General features: G+C 41.9%; 1 protein-coding gene across 10 annotated transcripts in view; it reads left to right on the top strand.

Annotated features, from left to right (window-relative positions):
* The window catches only part of prdm16 (PR domain containing 16), a 199,079-nt gene that overhangs the window by 29,982 nt on the left and 146,256 nt on the right, over positions 1-22,841 (top strand). The window contains exon 1 of one of the 10 annotated variants that reach the window (XM_078798282.1): positions 20,988-21,257. The exons of the other annotated variants lie outside the window; for them this stretch is intronic. Within the exon in view, the coding sequence (XP_078654408.1) occupies positions 21,221-21,257 (37 nt within the window). The 5' untranslated portion in view covers positions 20,988-21,220. Of the gene's footprint in view, positions 1-20,987; positions 21,258-22,841 lie in introns of those variants that run through there. 10 annotated transcript variants of the gene reach the window in all.

Raw genomic sequence — 22,841 nt, 5'->3', positions numbered from 1 at the left:
GTGGGGAGAGTGGGGGGTAACCGAAGCCCCCAGAGAACAAAGCTGCCGTTTTGGCCCCCGTCCCCCCTTGCGCATGCCTCCCCGTCCTGTTGCTCTTTACAGCTGTGGAAGTGTGATCCGGGTGCGGTGCTTAGTCGTACAGCTATTAAGCAAGCACCATGGTGCTTCTAATGGGCCGAATTCATAATGACCAAAACACCTGGATGTGTTGCCGTGCAGGGAGGGATGGATTTACTTTGGGTGGGTGTGGAACAGAGGCCAGTCTTGTTCCCATCTCACACATGAACACGGACTCCTGTGTATAATAATCACCTTAGTGACCATATCTTCCCGCCAGCTTTGGGTGCATCTTACTGGAATGGACTGGTCATGTTCACAAGAAAGCACACTCACTTAAAGTTCAAACCCGGATTAGGCACGCTCGTCCCTTGGTGTCATGTTCAATGGCAGAAACCCCCCCTCCCCTCGAAATTGATCCCTGCAGCATTAATTCAGATCTATGTAGATTAGAAACCTATAAACTGGAGCCAATTGTGCCAATAAGCTGCATTCTCATATTATATCGATATATAAAATGGTATTGTTTTACATCTTCTGGTCTCCAATTTTAGTGCCGGTAGCTATGTGTATGAAAAGGTTACATTTCTCATGATGAAGTTGCATTACTGCACACTATGTACACTTTTGCATCGCTCATTTTTGGTACCCGTGATCTTGTCCTTTCAGTTGTAGTTCAGTTGTATCTTGAAAATGGTTAGCGTTAAAAGTATACTGTAAATGAGAAATGCATGCAAGCAGTCAAAGTATTTATTTTGTTTTATTTTGTGTTATCTAACGCCCAAGCATTGTGTCATGTGTCCGTTCACAACTTGGGTGTGAAATATGTGGCACATTACAGGGACTGTTGTCGACCCAAGCACACGCTACTTGTGTAACACAACTCGCCACTAGAACACTTCAATGCTAAGCAGCGCTTACAAATTTCACAACAACAAGAGAAGATAGGTCTTCCTCCACCACAACCACTAAAGACTCTTTCCAATGAAATCCAAATGTTGTAGACATCATGTATTTGCTTGTGCTGATGTAACTCTACGCTACAGCCACATAATGCTGACAATCAGTGCTAAGTTGTGGTCGAGCCAGATGTCTAAACACACTACAGTGTTGACAGGCTGGGGGCCCAATGTTTACGGTTGCCTGGAAGGATGCTGCTTTTCAGTCATGAAGAAAACATGATTGGAAATAAAGTACAACCCCCACAGTCCACTCTCAGGGTGGATTAAGATGGCAAATCAAATATGGAACATACAGTATATCTATGGCTTGGTATGAAAATAAAGTATGAATATAATGCAAACATAATCGTAGTAATCAAAACAATAACTATTGATTTTTTTCCCCCAAAACATAGTATGCTTTGTATGATGAGGTCGGTAATCTTCAATGAAATATGAAGGCAAAATCGACCAGCTTTCCTCTCACCTGAAGACAGCCTGAATAGGCTCCAGCATACCTATGACCATAGTGAGGACAAACAGTACAGAAAATGGAGGAATTGATGATCATTTTAACCTCCCTGATTACTTTCAATTGATTCTAAACAAGGACTTCAATGTTTGGTTTTACTTCATCCGACTGTCCCCGGTACAAGCTATACGAGCTTTCACCATGGGTGAAATAAATTAAAACAGACCGTTTTGGAAATCCAAGGAAAACCAGCTGGAATAGGTGCAGATTCTAAAAGATCTATAAAGCTTTCTATGTGGGCTATTGTGTGTAGCTGCTCTATAGAAGTACACAACTCAACACAAAGGCCGAAAATGAGCATAAAAGGTCCCTTTTAAAGTTTTGTCTGGACAACTATGCTATCTTATAGCTTTTTTCTGAAAGGAAAGTCAACTTGTGTGGCCACCCCAGAATATTTGCATGAACTCTGTAAAAGCCATCCTGGGTGTGAGGAAGAGTGTAAGACGGAGCGAAACAGACAGCAGGGCTGCGTGGAAGCACACCAGCCGAGAGCGACATCTGATTTACTGTCACCAAAAATCAGCTGCAGATGTCTGCTCACAGATGCCTCTGCCGCCAATTATGGACACTCACGCAAAGATCTGCTCAACCCCAGTGTGCCTCTTCATGTACACACACACACACACCTGTAAGAAAGCATATGATCAAATCTTGACCTTGTGTTTGGAGACTGGAAGTAGATTTTGGGATCTTTTTAGTTGTTATCTTTAAGCAAATGCCAGTGACGGCTTATGAAGATGTCCATTAAAAACATAGCATTGTAAAGTCTGCTGTTCAACCCTCCGGCGTTTTCCTCCCGCACATTAGTCCACTGTGGTCTTCATTATGGGCTATTGCCAGTCGTTACTGTAATTACCAAAGCATCCTCTGGATTTAGCCTAATCTGTCTAGATTTTGAGGGGGATTTCATTGTTTAGAGGAAGGAAGATTTGAACTTGATAATGGCTGACATAAATCATGATGGCTGAAATGCAATTTCATCCAGCATTGTGCAGTGTGTGCTCATAATCTCCACAGTCAAGTAAAATAGGCTTTAATTGATGTTCCTAGTTCCTCCTTAAACAGACATAAAGCTCTTGTGGAAGTATGACAAGAATAACACAGATATGGACTGCTTGAGTTCCCTAACGTCTATATACTCTACCAATCCAATCAGGATTTGTCTGGTCCAATCAGGTCCTGACACCACATCTTGCCATACAACAGCATATACCCTCTTTATTGGTTAAAGGAGTCTTTTATATAATCAGTCCGTATGTGGGTTGACCTAGAAGCTTCTAGACCTCGTGACGAGCCTCTTATTCACGTGTTGTTGACCACAAGGGGGTCATTTCACTTCCTTCTTTAACCAAACACCAAAAGGGTATTCCCTATCAAGCCGATATCTCCAAATATTTAAATAAGGGTCTTCATTCATTTTCTACCACTTGTCCTCATGAGGGTCGCAGGGGGTGTCTTTGGACGAGAGGTGGGGTGCACTCTGGACTGGTCGCCAGCCAATCACAGGGCACATATAGACAAACAACCATTCACACTCACATTCATACCTATGGACATTTTGGAGTTGCCAATTAACCTAGCATGCTTTTTGGAATGTGGGAGGAAACCGGAGTACCTGGAGAAAACCCACGCATGCACGGGGAGAATATGCAAACTCCACACAGAGATGGCCGAGGGTGGGATTGAACTCGGGTCTGCGAGCTGTGAGGTCTGCGTACCAACCACTCGACCGCCGTGCAGCAAATAGGGGTCTTGATGTGTGCTAATTTTAAACAAGAAAAGATGATCCCGCCATCCCATGACAGGACTACAGCCAAGAGTCACTTGTGCCAGAACCCTGCAGCTCCTCTTTAGTGGGCATTTTCGTCTTTCACAATAACTTCTCATGATTGCTCTGATGGGATTGTAATGGTTTAACATGTGATTAAGTAATTTTTATAAAACTTTAAAAAAATTAAAAAATGTTCATGCCAACGCCTGTACATGGTCGTCTACTAGTGGCAATGTGTGCTATCATAGCTACACCAAAATGACACCAAATTATGTGCGGCCCTGTTAAATGTTACGGATGGTCTTGGTCTTTGCTTTTAAGGTTGAACGTATTTAGTGAATAGTATGGTTATAGTGATGACTACAATGTCGATGAAAATACATTTACTTGTTATTTCTTTCAACACTGATGCCTTTTGTAAACTCTGGTTTCATCTGAGCTTTTAAAACATGATTAGTGAGCAATTCATCAACTAAAGTTGGCCCAGCATGTTATGTCCAATGTAACAAATGTGGCAAAGTGATGACACAACATGGTCCACCTAATCAGAGGTCAATGTGTTTGCTTATACTAAGTTAATGATGGGTGGGCAGCAAAAGTTGCCTAATTAGTATGTTTATGAGAGCACTTTCATTTTCATAGACAACATAGTGCCACTATTGTGCATGGCTAATGGCTAGCTAACTTAATGTAAACATGCTTGCACTGACAGACCAGCTTGGGAAAATAATAATGTAGGATTAAGAGAATTGTGGGGGTTGAAAATCATTTTGCTCTTGATTTAAATGTTTCATGAATGTTCTGAAAGTATATGCTCAAAACCCAAACTGGAATATCTCTAATATTATAACAAAATGATTCATTTCAAATGTGTGTTACCTTTAATAATATAATAATAATAATGTAATACTAATTTGCCTAGTCTCTAATTTCAATATGCAAAATGAAGTATAAATTACATTAACTACAATGACATTAATATTAAAAATACAATATAGTATAAGAATAAATTACTTACTTCCTCACTTTCTATATATTTTTGCAAAATATATAGAAAGTGAATTTAAAGAAATTTAATCAAAAATTGCAGGGAAAACAGTGAAAGCAGAGGCTTTCTAAATGGTGCTATTTTAGCTGCAACTGCTTGCTGTGGATAATTATTTATTTAAAAATATGTACAAATATTTTACATTGCAAAGGCTGTATCCACTTTCAGCTACACATGCACAAATTGCTGAATGTTGGCAATCGGTGAATGTTCTGCATGCCACCCTAATTAGTTCACCATTAGTAAGTGCAATCAAATGAATGCTCTTTTCAAGAACAGGAAGTCGTAAACCTCAGTATTTACTTTGTGCTCCCCTGTCTGCACCATTAAAGCAGCTAATAGCCAATAATGCTTTCCCCCTATTTGATATTACAAGTGAATTTATATACTTTGAGGCTGTTGTTTGAAGACATTTCATTGGTGTCGTTTTGCCCATTTCAACTCTTCAACTAAAACAAAAATATTGTTATCTGGCGGACGGACACGACGCGCCACAATTCGCTGGTCTGAGTCACTCACAAACAGAAGAGTGGGTACCTAGCTCTCAATTTCGCCACAAAGACTCAACAAAATGCTGCTTTGCCGTCAGCATTTTTTATCTGAGGACCGGAGAACACGTCATGTGCTGGAAGACACAGCCATCCCAAGGATAGCGGACATCATACGTGTTGATGGGCAAAATTTCAAAAAAGGTGCCGTACCCCTTTAAGCATTTACAACACTTGCATGCAGGAAGTACATATTAGTGATCAAGTGATTAACTCAACTCTAGGTTGAGATTTTCACTCTGCTAAGGATATCATGTGTCATTTTCGTGACACAAGGCTTCCTGCTAGCATCACTGTTACACTCGACACCTACACTGAAACCGCACACAGTATCCCCTGCTAATGGCTGCTGGGCGACCCACCCCGTTGGCTGTTTTTATGACTGGTACTCTTTATGAGACCACAGTGGCCCTCGGTGCCACCAGAGGTCAGACGGGCTGACAGGCAGCGGCCAGAATAAATGGCTCATTTCCGAGCTGTGGCGTGATGGGGAGGATACAGTGGCTGGAGTCTTTCCTCCAGGCCGTGAGTGACAGGAAGCACCGACAGGACAAATCTATAACCAGTCAAGTCACCGTCTGCCATGTCTGCTTTATGTTCTGCGCACCATGTGGGTCATCATCAAATCAAAGATGCTCCTAATGCGTTTTTTTCATTTGGAACCGTAAGAGGCAACTCATATTCAGCCGACCTTTGAGGAATTGGTTGATTTCATTTTATATGGAGTGAACCAGCCTCTGCTGAGCTCTGAGTCCAAATGGCAACCATCCCAGCTGGAGGTGACTTGAATGGGATTTGTACGAGCCAGCGTTGGATATCCTCGCTGTCGCCTTTTATAAAATTCCTACGGACAAAGAGGCAAAATGGGGGAGGAGTGCAAACCAGCCGAATTCTGTTTTTGCCTCTGCATTTTATGAGAAAGTGGAGTGAACGTCATTGGGAGGTCCACTTGCAGATCTGTCCCCCGTGGCTACAACGTATCTCTGGTTTTCATCATGATGAGACCAGCATGACCATAGGAAAGGATTATTCACGCATGCCATCAAATGTTTGCAAATAGGCTTCTGTGTGTAAGCATTAAGCACATGCAAATATTCATACACACACACAGTGGTCTCCGCTGCATGTTAATCAATGTCAAATCAAACACACGATTCCTTCTGTCACACGGCAGTGAAGGTCTGGGAGTAATCAAATAGTCGCGCTACATTGCCCGCCTGAACTCTGCTTTCCTGTGCGTCTGCACCCAGGTACCAATGATTTCTCCCCAGTGCGCTAATAAAACCCCACTAATGATGCCTCTCGCTCACCCCACTCCAACCCCTTGCCCACAGTCTGGCTCTGGCAACCAGCCTCTAGGTGCGCAAACCAAGGGGCACTTTCCTTTTCTCTTACAAGGTAAGGTTTCTTTACAAGGTACGCAGCCGTTCCTTGCTGTGATGTCATTCGCAGCACTCACTTAAATCCCACCAATCCATCTAAGAGCTGCCAGCTGCTCGCTCTACCTCATTCTTTACCTCCATTCATTCCTTGTTTTCATGTGTTTGTTTGTTTACCTTGCAGGTCTATAAACTTAAATTATGAGCACCACACATATGCTCCAAATATGTCGGTGGATATTTTTATAAAGGGCTTTCCCCAAAATATACTACTTGTACAATTAGTGACACATTAACTGCCTCTCATCTGGCACACCAAGTGTTCGCAGACAAGCCCAATGGAGGGATTCTGTGCCAACTTCTCCAGTTTCCTGTGTCCAACTGCGAAATAGTCAGGCACACACTTTATAAATCTCCCATTTTTATGCCTTGTCAAGGAAAAAGTTTAATTTTTTGCACTGCACAAACTGAAATCTAAGTTTGGGGGAGGGGGGTTAAGAATACTAAGGATTACTCCAACGTGGAAATGGAAAAGAGCTTAAACATCACCAGTATGCCACAAGAAGATCTGCCATTTGACACATTTTGTTCTACAAATCACAAACAACTGCAATTGAAGGAAGCTATAGATCCGGAATCAGAAATGACCGTTGTTATTACACAGAGCGGATTCTCCCGATTTACGATATCCATAGGTGCTGTAGGAAACCAGTCCATGACAGGAGCCTCGTACAATTCCCACACACGTTCGCCCCCAGTGAGTAAAACTGAAGAAGGCCATATATGAAGCACACCTAACATGAGCTGTACACCGCACTCAAGATCTAAAAGCTACCAATTTTTGACTATGGAAAGGAAAAGGCAACAAAGTTGGACCAGCTGCCAAAGTAAACTGCGTTTTCAGTAAATGAATATTTTGTAATGTAGTCACTGTTTAAAGTTCAGCTGTCAGTGTCGACTAAAAAAATAAAAAATAAGTTGATAGTGCCATACTTATTTAAAGGAGAGCCATAAATGCCACAGGTGGTCGGATTTTATCATCGAGATTTAAAGGAATTTATCAGCATATACCGATCAAGGAATGCACGGCGGACGAGTGGTTAGCACGCAGACCTCACAGCTAGGAGACCAGGGTTCAATTCCACTGTGTGGAATCTCTGTGTGGAGTTTGTATGTTCTCCCCGTGCATGCGTGGGTTTTATCCGGGTACTCCGGTTTCCTCCCACATTCCAAAAACATGCTAGGTTAATTGGCGACTGAATGTGAGTGTGAGTGTATCTATATGTGCCCTGTGATTGGCTGGCGACCAGTTCAGGCTGTACCCCGCCTCTCGCCCAAAGACAGCTGGGATAGGCTCCAGCACCCCCCACAACCCTTGTGAGGATAAGCGGTAGGAAATGAATGAATGAATACCGATCAAGTTCTTTTTCACAGAAATGATGGTTCTTGACTTTGTGAGATTGACAGCTGCTGGTCTGAGTGGGTATTCAGGTGACCAATCACTAACCCTCCCTCACTTTTATGTTTGAAGTCATAAACCAAAAAAGAAAAAACTCAAAAACAGGGTAGCTTACGATACCATAGCTGGGGTTAAGTGCTAGGATTTCACTCTTTGGGGGATTTGGGGGTCCCTGAGGTTTTAGACATCATCCCCAAACTGAGCCACATAAATACCTTCCTTTTCTGTCACTCACACATACATATAAAATGCACGTCTTCCACATCTACCATCTCCATCCCCTCCTTCCCCACGGGTCCTAGTCATCTGCTATAATCACAACGATGATGTACAGGCCCCATTAAAAGAGGGGGGCTGCTGACATGCAGGACAATAGCTCCTCACAGCGTGTCCAGGAAGCCTGCCCATCCAGGTGCACTCTCCCTTACAGCCCAGCCACTCCCCCCCCCCACCCCTGCCTGCCGTTCTCACCCTCTCTTCCCTCCCCAGCCCTCCGAACACAGTGTGAGCCCATTTAAAGTTATGTTGGGGGGAGGAGATAGGCAAAGGAGAGGATCAAATGTGGGGACTTGGTGGTGGGGTAAATGTGGATTTGCAAAATTGAGATTTGAGAGAGGAGTGAATGGGGAGGGGGAGAGGTCAGGTGTGTTGAAAAGGGTGGACATTTGAGCAGTGGGCAATGCGGAGGCAGGGAGCGTGAAACAATGGTGATAATAAAAGTCTCCCCTTTCACCCCTTATGTGACTCCCTTTCTCTCTTGTTTGCTCACCGTCTCTCCCAACCTGACCTACCGCAGCACATCACGGCACACGGGGCACGTTGAGGGGGGGGGGGGGGGGGGGGGCATGTTAGGTAATGGGACAGGAGTGATGGTGTACATCAGCAGTCAATTTAGACCAGTCTAGAGTTTTTACCTGTTGGTACTCAAATTGCTGAGTGTTTATATTTACAAGGAAGCACACCTGACTTGTTCATTTCCTTTGTTATGACTTGCAGCCGTATTGTACTGGGCCCCCCCGTTAATTTATTCATTCACTTCATTCACCCATATGGGGTAATATGGGGTAATAACTATAAAAGCAATCTTCACTCGCTAAATGTACTGCAAAAAAGGTCAGTAAGGATAATTCATAATGCCACCTACAGAGAACATACTAACTCCTTATTTCTAAAATCACAAATACTTCAACTTGCTGATATAGTTCATCTTCAAAAAAAAAAACAATTCACTAAAAATGTCATCCAATACTTCTCTACAAGAGAGGAGAAATATGATATCAGGGAAGAAGTACATTTGAAACACTTCTATGCTAGGACTACGTTAAAAAGCCATAGCATTTCAGTATGTGGAATCAAACTATGGAATGGATTGAGTAAGGACCTCAAACAATGCACAACGATGAGCCAATTCAAGAAACAATACAAGCAGTTGATGTTTGCTAAATACAAGGATGAAGAGTCTTGAACCAGTCATGATGTGCTATATATATCACTATATTGACACTGGTTAGGGGTTAGGGTTAGGGCTTAGGGTTAGGGTGGGTTAGGGTTAGCGTAGGGTTAGTTAGGGTTAGGGTAGGGTAGGGTAGGGTAGGGTAGGGTAGGGTAGGGTAGGGTAGGGTAGGGTTTGGGTTAGGGTAGGGTAGGGTTTGGGTTAGGGTTAGGGTTGGGGTTAGTTAGGGTTAGGGTAGGGTTACAGTTAGGTAGGGGTAGGGTTAGTTAGGGTTAGTTAGGGTTAGTTAGGTTAGGGTTAGTTAGGCTTAGGGTTAGGGTAGGGTTAGTTAGGGTTAGGGTAGGGTTAGTTAGGGTTAGTTAGGTTAGGGTTAGTTAGGGTTAGGGTAGGGTTAGTTAGGGTTAGTTAGGGTAGGGTTAGTTAGGGTTAGTTAGGGTAGGGTTAGTTAGGGTTAATTAGGGTCAGGGTTACGGCTAGGGTTAGGGGTTAGGGTGGGTTAGGGTTGGAGTAGGGTTAGGGTTGGAGTAGGGTTAGGTTAGGGTAGGGTTAGGGTTAGGGTAGGTAGGATAGGGTGAGGTTAGGGTTAGGGTTAGGGTAGGGGTAGGGGTAGGGGTAGGGTTAGGGTTAGGGTGGGTTAGGGTTTGGTTCGGGTTCGGGTTAGGGTAGGGTTGGGGTTGGGGTTGGGGTTGGGGTTGAGGGTAGGGTTAGGGGTAGGGTAGGGTTAGGGTTAAGGTTAGTTAGGGTTAGGGTAGGATTAGGGTTAGGTTAGGGTAGGGTTAGGGTTAGGGTTAGGGTTAGGGTTAGGGTTTGGGTTGGGGTAGGGTTAGGGTTAAGGGTTAGAGTTAGGGTTAGTTAGGGTTAGGGTTAGCGTTAGTTAGGGTTAGAGTTAGGGTTAGGTTAGGGTTAGGGTTAGGGTTAGTTAGGTTTAGGGGTAAGGTGGGGGTTAGGGTTAGGGTTAAGGTTAGTTAAGGTTAGGGTTAGGGTTAGGGTTAGGGTAGGGTTAGGGTTAAGGTTCGGGTTAGGGTTCGGGTTAGGGTAGGGTTAGGGTTAGGGTTAGGGTTAAGGTTAGGGTAGGGTTAGTGTTAGGGTTAGGGTTAAGGGTTAGGGTTAGTTAGGGTTATGGTTAGTTAGGGTTAGGGTAGAGTTAGGGTTAGGGCAGGGTTAGGGTTAGGGTTAGTTAGGTTTAGGGGTAAGGTGGGGGTTAGGGTTAGGGTTAGGGTACCCATTATGTCATTGGATGGTCATATCACCTCATACTTTGGTACGTGACAGAAATAAAAAAAAACAACTTAAACTATATTAGGAAAGCAGGAAGTGAGCAAATGTAACAGTTACTGATTGTAAAAGTACCAGATGGAGGGGTAGGATTTAATAAGCTTTGCTTCTTCCTACTCCTTTTGGACATGTGGAACTGTGAACTGATTATGGGATGCACTCAATTGGAATCTGATGCATGTTCAAATGAAATAAAACCATTACCAGTACTTTTATTTTACTTTAATTTTTATTTTACTAGTACTTTTATTTCCCTTCCCTGGTGCTTTTCTGTGGTGACAAAAACTGGACTCAGATCTGGACTCTTCTATGCAAAAATGATCTCATGCTGCCCAACTACGAGTTGACACTTAGCGCCCTTATGACCACGCCAGAATGAATCAATTGATGGAAAACATTCTGCTAGTTGAGTTGATTCATGTACTTCATTGAGGCCATTTTGTTTTTTAATTTCAGTGAGTTCCTAGCCCAGATCTCAGTACCACCACTACAGATGAACTCGTCGCCACCATGTTGGGTTCATCACTTTATTTGCTTTCTTATGGCTCTGTGCCCATCCCTCTTTAACAGGGTCAAGCATGACTTATCAGACCACATGTTTTGTTTCCATTGTTCCCGAGTCCAGGCTTCATGCTTCCAAGGAAACGAAAGCCTTTTGCCCATCGGCTTGTAAATAGTTCCCTTTAAGTCGCATACAACGCTGTCCCAAAACGTGAAGTTATTTTTGAATGTGTGTGTGGAAATGCCTGACTGTTCTTTTTATTATTAAACATAGATGTTGATGTTTTCCTATTTGGTTTCACCAAATGATTTTCTTACCGCATTCCTTCCCGGAAGCCAACAGTCCGCCACTAACCTTCCAGGTTTTGTATGTTCGATAGTTCTTAACCCCATTTTAGTAATCTTCCATTTTTTTTCTTTTATTCCTCTTGATGTGGCTATTAATTACCCTGGTAAAAGCAAGTAACATGTTTTCCATTACAACTGAAGATGTCTTCCAACATGTCTAAGACCTGAGATGCCACTCAGCGCATCAGTAACTTTCTGCCAGTTGAATCAAATGGATCACAACAATCATTTCCTGACATATTTGCTACATTCAATCCAGATGGTTGTGGCCAGGCTATGCGTTTCAATTCAAGACATTCAGTAATACTGAGAAGTCTTTCAAACTAAAGTAGGCCTGTATACTGTAAATCCCTCTTTCCTTCAGTGAACAGAGGAGGCATGCGGTTCCTCCCTTTTCCACTGCTGTCACCAACACTAAGGGTTACCATAAGATGCCCGAGCGCCTTCAGGCTCCACTGCACACATCCACGCTTGCCGTCATCGAGTTCATGTGCTCCTCTTCTGCTGCTCCAACTTAGAAATAGGATGTGGGCTGTCATGGTTTTATATATATATTAGAGATGTCTCATATTATCGGGAACTGATAATTATCGGCCTAAAAATCTGATATCAAGATTTTCCGATTATGAGAACCGATGTAGAGCATGTTGCATTAACATTGCGTTAACACTTTAACAAGGAGAGCAAAGTCAAAGGTCATAATGAACTCACCAGCTTCATTGAAATTGTGGGCAGGTAAATATTCCACCAACCATCCTTACTCACAGTGTTCTTAGATAACAACAGTCAAGATACAAAATAACCAACATATGTGAGCTTTAAACATATAATTTATTCGCCATTTACAACAATAGTACAGAGCAGGAATATTAACAAAAAAATAAATCAAAGCATTGGTTACATTGAGCACAGGGAACACGCATAAAAATACATATCCACAACTATGTGCATACTGTGACATGTGGACATGTACATGCTTCAACTGAGTGACATGGAGTCGAGCCGACAGGCCGTCCAAGCCTTTTTGGCCGACATTACCCGTGGCCACTTTGTAGAGAGTATTTGTCACCACCAATCAGAAGAGCCAGTGGAGTTTGTTATTGGAGCTCCAATTTTTGGAGAGGGGGTGCTGGTAAACTCAGCGGTAGGTCAAGCTGACAAAGTCCTGGCTTGTGTGTGTGTGTGTGTGTGTGTGTGTGTGTGTGTGTGTGTGCATCATAGAGCAAGTGTGTGGCACGCTATTCATATCGGACCTCTCTGCCTCATTCTCTTGAAGCAGAACAGATCCTCTGGATAAGCTCACCCAGCAACACAGAATCAACCCCCCCAGGCAGACCCCCCCCCCCCACCCCTCCAGATATAGACATACACATTTGTCACTGTTACAAACCTTTGCTGCTTCTGACGCACCATCTTTCCTGTTGTGACTTAAATTAAAGTCAACTCGTTAAAAGGAAAAAGGTTCAGTAGGCTTTCTGGTGTTTTAGTTCCAAATGAATATCTTGAGCTTGCAACTTAACGTATAAGGTAAATATTTAACTTGACTGCACTTGCTTTTGTTTACTATATTATCTTTTTAATTTATTTCAAAGTTATTGTTTCAAACTTACACGTGAAAAAATAAATCTGCATAATTACCATAACCCGAGGCTTCCAGGTGCCCTGAAGGCCAAATTTGCATTTGTTGAAGTGCTGGCAGCTGATGGCTATAAGTATCACAGCAGTTGTAAAGGTTAAAACATAACCTTCTTTTCAGCATTTGTGTAATGCAACTGTCAGGGAGTAAAAAGTCAATAAAATGGAGTGGCAACTTGTCCAGGTCTACAACATGGCAAATGTCATTGGGTTACATAGAGTGTGAGAATATCAAGGGAAGTCAGTTTCAATTATTAGTCTTAAAATAAAACCATAACACATTTCTATATTTATACTATATATCTGTACGGTCTAGCCAATTTGGTGTGCAGATGGACCATACTGTAGAACAAGCTAAAGGTTTGAACTAGAACCACACCGTCAAACCCAAACCTTTCTGACCTCGGTGTGATGAAATTGCTTTTGCATCCTACTTGTTTCTTTCTAGCTAATTTAAACGAGTATTGCTTTAAATCACCTTGTGGCTATACGCATCACACGTTGACACTTGGCTTTATTTGTTGTTGTTTTTAAGGAAGTGGTAACAATTTAAAGTCAGTATGGTCTTCTCCGGCTTTCAATCATGCAGGAGTTCTGCACAGTGGTAATGGAATGGTAAAGCGTTCTTGCGGTCTTTCAGGTTAGCTTTTTTTCATATGTGCCTTTCCTTCTGCCTCTCACACAAAGCTCACACAAAGTTTTTGCATTGTGAATTAATAAGTCTTTTTCTTAGACAAATGGCATAACACAGAATATTCAGTACCCTGCAACTTGCTGGCTGCTCATTGTGTTGAAGCCAAGTTTTGTAAATGAAGCAATGTAAAGTAGGAGAAACAAGGGAGACGAGTACTAGCCCAGTGTGCAACATGTGTTTGTGTGTCTGACACAGGAGGGCAGGCTTTCAACACTTCCCTCCGCCTGTGCAGCAGACCTCCCTACTGGTTAATTGCACTGCTGCTGGGAGACAGTCTCTATTCAACAGCCAAGTGTATAAATTACTCATTGGTTTCTTCAGAGCAATTCTGCTAAGCTCTAGTTGATACACTCCTGATCCAAATTTGAAGACCAGTTGGAAAAATGCAAGAATTGACATTTTGCGCTGTTAAATCTAAAGGGCTTTCTAAGTAGAGCTTCAAAATGTAAAAAGAAATGGGAGACAAAGCAATTTTTGGAGTAAGAAATTTATTGCAAACAACCATTAAACTGAAATGGAAAAAAAAACGTTCATCAGCTTTTCAAAGTTTTAAGACCATGGGGCTCTAATTTTGTGGTGTAGCGCAAGGTGGTGCAGGGTGGCAGAGGGTGGCGCAAACCACGCAGTGGTAACTTGGTCCAGCGCACCACTGTGTGCATCCAATTTGGTAGACTGGATGGGAGTGGTGGCGCACCAGGGGAGGTGTTCACAATTTCAGATTGGCGCAGTGACAATTTTGTGACAAAACGTTGCGCCAAAGGTACACTAAAAGCTCGCCAGCTCCGACCCCATCTATTACTGGCGCAGGTGAAGCGCAGCGGTAAAATGCACAATGCAGACATGGCAGCAAAACCTCACTGGCAGATTTTTCCACATTTCAGTGGACTTTGTGGAAGTGACCCAATAAACATAAATAATTAACAACAACTACAAACAGCGATTAATATAAAGTTGGTTGTTAAAATCTGGCTGTAGGATATATCTTTTTTATTGTTTTTTACCACAAATACCTTCAAAGGTTCTCCTATTTGACGATGAGCAGGAATACTGGTGGAAAACAAGCAAGATGCCTGGATTAGCCTGCTGTTGTGTTTAATGGAACTGTCAGGAACAGATGACCCGTCCCACGAGGTGGCGTACGTGGAGCATGATGCGAATTGTGGCTTCTGGTGCGCAGTCCAGTCCTGCACATTTAAAAAAACAATGACAGGCATACATTTGTTAAACCCTCTTACGACTTCTCTCCTCCCTCTTTGCCACTTGCACCGGTGGGAAGGCGTGGGTGCGCGGCACTGTACCAGGCTGCGCTGCACCAGGCTGCGCTGCCAAAATGCACTGGCCACACTGTGTTGACGTGGCATGGGTGTGGCGCAGGGCAGGTGCATCGTGCCTGCGCCTGGTCTATGAAATTCTACCTTCTACTTTACCTTCTTCCACCTTTTTTTCACGCCATATTGTTGCACTTAAGTGTAGTTAGATATTTGTACATTCATGCCAAACCCCTGGTATTACTGCTATTTTTTGATTCTGTTGGCCAGTGCCCCCCTACACCACATCCATCAGCTTCCCTGGCTGGAGCTCCTATTAATCATCCTGTCAGTACTGCAACACACCAGACAGACATGCCACCAAAGCTATATACTGTGCAACACAACAAATAAATAATCTAGCCGGCTCACTGGCAGGCAAAGAAAATGAAATCGTGAGGCAAGGGGAGTTTTCAGGGTTTGTATGTTTTTTACTTGCATTGTGTTTGACCATCTTGGTTCATTATTCCTTGGTTGAGATAGGCTTTTTCTCACCGATGGAAGTTACTTGCTTCTGTTGGGGGAAAGGGACTAAAACATGACACATCACTCAGTAGCCTTTCTTGGATGTGTGCTGTGTATCAAGTTAAACTGTAGTTATTGGTTGTGATTGGCAGAAAACCCTTTTTGGATTGAGGCTCTGCATACCTTGGCTGGATGAGCACAAAAATGAGTTTAATGACAGTAATGTTGGTGCAGCACATCTTCATATACCATCTTCTGTATGCTCGACATTGGAAACATCTTAGACATAGTTCCATTAGGTATGACACTATTCCATTCCCGTTGCTGAGCAGCATTGTTGCATGTGTGAGTTGTGTTGTGCACGGGGCCCCATAGCTGCACTGACGTCATCCCCCCCCACATGCGTTATAATGATCACATCTGTTGAAGGTGAGATTTAAAGGTTTTAAACAATTCAACCGCATCCATTCAACAGAAACAAAGCATGGCAGATCAAAAGCAGTGATTCCTTTTTTGTTGTTGGTTTCACTATCACAGATTTTGATCAGTGTATTGATGTTGATGTGATAAACAATGTCAAAACAATCCCATTTGTTTGTCTTTTTATAGATAATGCACAGGAAAGGATGAACTTTGCTGCACACCCCAGTGGAACGGTCTCCCAGTAGCAGTGCGACATGGCCTCCAAAGGTGAACAGCCAAATCCCATGTTCGGGTCTGTTCTGGAGGTGAGAACACAAATATCATGTTGGACTTTCAAGGGGGGATTGTTTCAAAGATGACAACCAGGGTGCACTTGAAAGGGCTGCTGAGGGCCACCGACCCCCCTTCCCCCCTTGCAGTCTTAACCTGTTGCCATGCCAGGCGGGTGTGAAATGGCTGCTTGTGGGCTTGGCCCGTTCTGCTGGATCTGTCCACAGTTGTTAATGATAACACGCACTGACTCCCACTTGATGCTGAGTCTTGTGTCGCCAGCCAAGTGTGTGTGAGTAAGTGTATGTCTGTGTAACTTATTGGTGCTGAAACGCCTCCATTAGTGTTGTGCATTATACTGGACTTAGTTTGCATAATGGCACTCACTTTACAACCTAGTGGGGATTATAATTGTGTTCTAGATGACTCCTCATATTTAACAATTGTTGTCTGTGTCATTTTACAGCTGCTTGTTACCTTCCACCAGTTCTTTTAACTCAGCTGCTTTAATTAGACGACAGACACATTGTCCTATATTTATGATGAATTACCCAAAGGTTGTCTGTTGTACTTTATTACTGCCAATAATAATAATAATAATAATAATAATAATAATAATAATAATAATAATAATAATAATAATAATAATAATAATAATAATAATAATAATAATAATAATAATAATAATAATAACAGTAATAATAATAATAATAATAATAATAAATCCCTTTTCCCTTTTTGAGTTTTTTTTCCAAACTTTTTCCAGTGAATAGTACATTTAATGGAAAATTGTGCTGATTAAATTACATAATGGAACGGTGGTTTTTCACTATGTAAAAATTAATACAATAAGTATATACTTTTTCTTTAATGATATTACATCACATGTCTAAACCGCATTTCTATGTAGATCTTTTCTTTGTAATTATTCCTATTAATACTAATGGATTTTGCAATATTTTTGTTGTAGTCAAACAATGTGTGGTGTTTTCATATTTTTATTTTTATATTATTTTAATAAATGCTCCATAAAAGGCCTTGGGGCCTGTTGGCCTTTGCCATCTATGAATGCATTTTATCCAAATAATTATGTGGCAACGAACTAACGATGTCCCGCGCGCGCGTGTGTGTGCGCGCTCTTTGGCTGACTTGTAAAATATGACAGGCCATTTTCCAAACTCAAAGATTAACATTGTGATTCCCAGTGTCCCGACAGACAGCGTGATTGATTACCTCATATTAAGGTCATTTCTACATCAGGGTAATTTTCACCCGAGCCCCCGGGCCATATTTTAATGTGCAGTTGTTTGGCGCTGCTGTCACTTGCTCGCTCGTCTGCCCTGCTGGGAAATAGATGGCGACATTAACGAGCGATTAATTAAACACAACAACAACGTTAATGATGATGGCACTGGCTGCTTTGCTGTTAAAAAAATGACAGTATATTCTCCCGCTCAGATTCCTTCTTGTTTTATAGTTAACAACTTTAATGTTCGCCATTTTTGTATTTATTTTGGTTAATTCTATATGAGGCACGCTCAAAAATACTGTAAATCTAACATCTATAGGCAGTCAGTGGAATTCAATGAATGTCACTTGTACGAATCAATTGTGTAATCATTATATTATTTTCATTTAGCCCTTTTTGATCATACTGTAATATTTTTCTTCTTTGCTGATTGGCTGAGGGAGAATCACATGGTGTCTTCTCGTGAAGTTTGTAAGTTCCCCTCAACCAAATTAATAAATCAGTCACCAGAACAAGACTATTAATATAGTCGGCCGTCATATTTTGTTAATTTCGATTTTGTAAATTTGTGTAACAATTATAGATTTGATGTTTGGAATTGTATTAATATAATTGATGAATTATGTAAAATGTGCTGATTATGTAGTGTGCACCATAAAATATACAGCAGGCTACCTGCGATTTTTATATTTTGGCGTAAAAAACAAAAAAAACATTTTTATATCGTGTGCAAAAATCTGACCAATCGTGTTCGGTCATACAAATTGTTGAATAATTAATAAAGAATAGGCATCCTAAAAAAGCACCATAGAAATAAACCTGCTGGATTAGGGTCACATTTGCCTTTTCCTGTCGACGTCCAAGGTCCTGAAGCCAATTAAAGACTAATAATTACCACGGCAACTTCACTTTGGCCATATTTACACCCCACAGCCCAAGTGGACTCCGGGCTCCGATGCGGGCCTGCATGTGGACTTCGCGGTGTCTCACATGTCCAATGTGGGCCGATGTTATCTCCACTAAAGGTCTAATCCAGAAACCCGGAGCCTTTTCACTGCGGATCAAGCTTGGGTTTCATTGTGTGTGTGTGTGTGTGCGTGCGTGGTGCCTGTGTGGTTCAGTCACCGCAGTCTTGACCGCACCAATCCACAGTAAAAATACTTTTGCCCCCCCCCCCTTTTTTCCAACACGCACACAAAACAGTGGACGAAATCGCTGCTGCTATTGGTTTGCTATGTCGCACCATTTAAATTATTATTTCTAATATTACTACCATCACCCCCCTAGCTTTGCAGCTCATTGGTTGGCCCATGCATGCAGTATGTGCTGCTTTCGCTATTTCATGTTTACACTTTTTACTTTGGTTTTGGCTGCACTTAGTGTGACCTTCACGTATAGAAAAGGTGTGGAGGATCACACGCAGCATGTTTAGTTTGTTGAAGCTGACAGACAGAGCCATGCAACTCCAAATAGAGTGTGTTTATGTGCACTGGCCTGCCATAATATTAGGCACATCGACTAATGCAAATAACAGTATGCACAAGGTGGGGTAGTGTTATTGTTTGCTGTGTCTTTCTTCTAATGACTGGAATTGACGGCAAGGTGGGCTGACCATGAGTTGCCTCTTCTGGGTAAAGTCAGCACTCTAGCAGCCCAAAGAGGGAGAAGTGGGCAAATAAACACTCCAAAGACACTTTTCCTAGCAAGGATAATTGTTTATGATGCAAATACATGTGACAAAGTAGTTCATTGTTAGTCTTTATTCAGTATTTGTCTTTGAGGCTGATCTAATCGATATATTAACTAATCCATCACTGATGGCATGTCGCCCCTTCTCCTTACACACTAAAGGCGTTCAAACCTTTGCACGGCACATTATTATTTATTGTCAAATGTACAGCTCAATCTTGAATTCATAGAAAATATGTGAACGTGTTCTCGAATAACGAAAAATATCACATATATAAAAACTATAAAAATATATAAAATATATAATATCATGTATACCAGAATACCAGAAACAAACAATTTAATAAATAGTCATTTTATATGTTCCCAGTCATGTAATGTCATTTTTCAAAGACATTCACATTTTACAAAACAGAAAAAATAGTGTCACATTCCCGAGGCTTGCTCCAATAATTTATGCTAATTGCTCCTGATTATTATTGATTAATGATCACACTCTTTATTTCACTTTCACTCTCGGGAAAACACCCTGTGGCAATTTCAGTCCGGCATGCTTGAACCGTCTTGGATGAGCTTGTGGCTTTTTCTTGACATTTTAATCATTGACCCGATAGGCCAACACTTCGTTGTTGTGGTTGTCATTGCTGTTGAGAAATTAATAATAATAATAATAATAATAATAATAATAATAATAATAATAATAATAATAATAATAATAATAATAATAATAATAATAATAATAATAATAATAATAATAATAATAATAATAATAATAATAATAATACAAGGAAGAAGAAGGAGAAAAAAAACCCGGTGTGTCTGGATTAGTGAGTGAGCAGTTCCAGGATGTGTGCGCCTTTCAGCCCAACTGCGGTCGCTCCATCATCACCGATCTTTAATAGGCTCCAACACAGAGCCGCCTTTATTTAGCCAAAACCCAGACGGAAACCATTCCCATATGACATGTAGGCTACAGGCCTAGGCACCATGTGGAGCCCAGCCCACCGCACACAATTTAAAATGCAGTGCTTGACAAGACTTTATTCAGCTTTGTGTAATACATAATGCATAATGTGACTTTGCGATCAAATAATTAATAATACTACTATTACTAGAAATAATAATAATCATCATCATTGGATTATCATCTCATGCATGAAAATTAGGAGAAATGATTCTGCAGATTTCAATGTAAAATAGCTTACTTTAGCAGCCATTGTGTTTTCTTCATGCCTGCAGCAAAAACAAACAAACGGGTGCAAAGTCCTGCTTGGTTTAAGTCACGGAGGCCTGCATGGGCTCAAATACTTTCTTTCATTTAACACTTTCATAATTCATAAAAGAGCAGCTTCTGCAAATGCAACACGTAAACGTTGTATAAAAAATGATGGGAATAAGAGAAATCTTCTGTTTTTGGAAGAAGCATACTGCATGCATTAAAGGCTTTTGCTTGTCCCGGAGGCAACACTGCACTGTACACCCCCCCCCCCCCCCCCCCCCACACACACACACTCAGCAGTAATACCCCATAAAGCTCATCCATGTAGTTAAAAAGAACTCCTTGACACATGAAGAATAATTAACATCCAATTACAAACTTTTTTCCCCCATTGTCAATCAATCTGCAAAAATAATGGAGAAATTGTGCGTTAATAAAATGGTTAAAGACACACAAGAATGTCAGCAAATGGTTGCAATATTAAAAAGAATGCTGCTAGAATAAAAATAACAAGAGTGAGTCCTTACCTCGCTGCAGAGTACAGTCGGCTGCAGGGCAGCACGTTGCCGCCTTGAGTTAAATGGAAGTGGGCGCTGGCAGGAGCGGAGCTGGGTGGGCTGGGAGCTGGGAGCTGGGGCTGAAGGGGTAAGGAAGGAAGGGGGGAGGAGGGAGAGAAGGTGAGACTGTGAGGAGAGAGCAGCATGAGGAGGAGGAGGTAGTGGAGAGGAGGAGGAGGGGAAGAGATAAGTGATCTAAAGGGGAGACGATAGGACAAGAAAAAAAGTGATGATGATGAATACATTGGAAAGTTTTTTGGCCCGGGCGAGGGTGTCAGATTGAATGGCCTGTGCGCATGTGCGAAGGTGTCCAAACTGACAATGCTGGTGAGATGAAGATAGTGTTGTTGCTGCTTCTGGGCTCACGGAGGACGACGAGAGGAATCTACAAGGCGACAAGATGAGATCCAAGGCGAGGGCGAGAAAACTGGCTAAAAGTAGGTCCTGCGTTTCCCTCTTTTCTCCCTTTCCTGCCCGGCTTCCTAAAAGTCGCGCTTCTTGTGTACGCCGAGACGTCCAAAAGTGTCCTTGTCATTTGTCATATGGCAGAGAGGGGGTGGGGGCGGGGGTGAAACTTTTTGTTTCACAGATAAGTTTTTGGACGCTACATTGCTGCTTGTTTGCGGTGTTTTCTTCCGTGCGTAAAGTTTCATGTGGGATGAGAAGCGACGCCGGTGCTTCTTCGGCGTCTCGAAGCACAAACACGCAAATCTCACCCTTGAAATCGTCCACCTTTGGCTCCATATCTTTGTTTGGAATTGCGGGATTGTTCATGCAACTTGCCGAGTTGCATCCTAACTTTTTTCCCCCTTTTGAATAAAGTGTTGTGAAATCACATTCCCAGCTAGCGTAATAGTGGGCGCTGTGGCACTGTCCCACGCACACACGGCATGCACACAGCAGTGCACGCTTTCCTTCAGCAGACCTACTTCATCTGTGAGACGCAAACATGCACTTTAGTGCGCTGTGTGCGTCACATTTGGACATTGGGCGCATTCGTTTTTGTGCTCTTGTTGGGAATGTATTTCATATTGTTATTGATTTCTATTAATTACAATGATCCTATATTTTTCGCCGTGAATGCACCCTTCAGGTTCATTTGATTTAATCGTTAAGAAGGTAATGACCAAATGATGATGATTGGCCTAATTATGACTTTGTATGGATGTTGTATTTGTACTGCATTAATTCCACTCATAGTTCACGGTTTAGTAGAAATACCCAGTCCTATAATTATAACATTTATTTTGAAATTGTTGTTTTAGATTTTCTATGTTATTATTTTGATGCTTGGTACTATAAACCAATTTAATTATTAGCCTTGTTAATCTCCTAGAAATGAACTGCAAGCCTGTTAAATAACGTTGAGCAGTCCTGTAACAATGGCAAACTCAATTTCACTTACTGCTAAAATTGTATAAATTTAGAGTACAATTGACAACTCACATTACAGGTACTTAAAAAATCAATTTCAAGTTTAATTTGTGTCTGAATTGTAGTATTGGAATTAAATAGTCATCATTTTATTGAACAGTATTATTATTTTACCAGGAGAGCGTTTTTTAGGTTCTAAGGCGAAAGGAAAGGAAGGAAGGCAAAAAAAAGGGCAAAGGGGGCTAATTGCTCTGCTTAGTATATAATTGCTTAAAGGTGTTGAGCATCCTGCTTCTTGCCAGCGGTTTGCTCTTGGTCCTGATCTCCAAATAGCCCAAGTTGATAGTCTGTTGATCCTGGTGCTAATGAACACAAATACTCCTGCACCGATTCCACATCAGTTGCATGCGTGGTGCAGACCTCACATTGAGTGGCAGAAGGCATGGACAAAATGAAAATCATTTCAAACTTTTGAATGGGACATGTGAAATAGTCAGCTGCACATGCACTTGCATATGCACACTGTGTGTGTGTGTGTGTGTGTGTGTGTGCGCGCGCGCGCACGTGTGTTTTCGTCGATGTTTCTACATTTTAAGCTCCTTTTTTGTTTTTTCCCCACATTGAACCAGCAGCCCCCCACGCATACG

The sequence above is a fragment of the Doryrhamphus excisus genome, linkage group LG17 (genome assembly GCF_037039965.1).
Source record: "Doryrhamphus excisus strain RoL-2023G ecotype Guam linkage group LG17, RoL_Dexc_Guam_v1.1, whole genome shotgun sequence".
Taxonomy (NCBI): domain Eukaryota; kingdom Metazoa; phylum Chordata; class Actinopteri; order Syngnathiformes; family Syngnathidae; genus Doryrhamphus; species Doryrhamphus excisus.
Note: the sequence above shows the minus strand (reverse complement) of the source record. Positions and strands in the feature narration are given on the sequence as shown.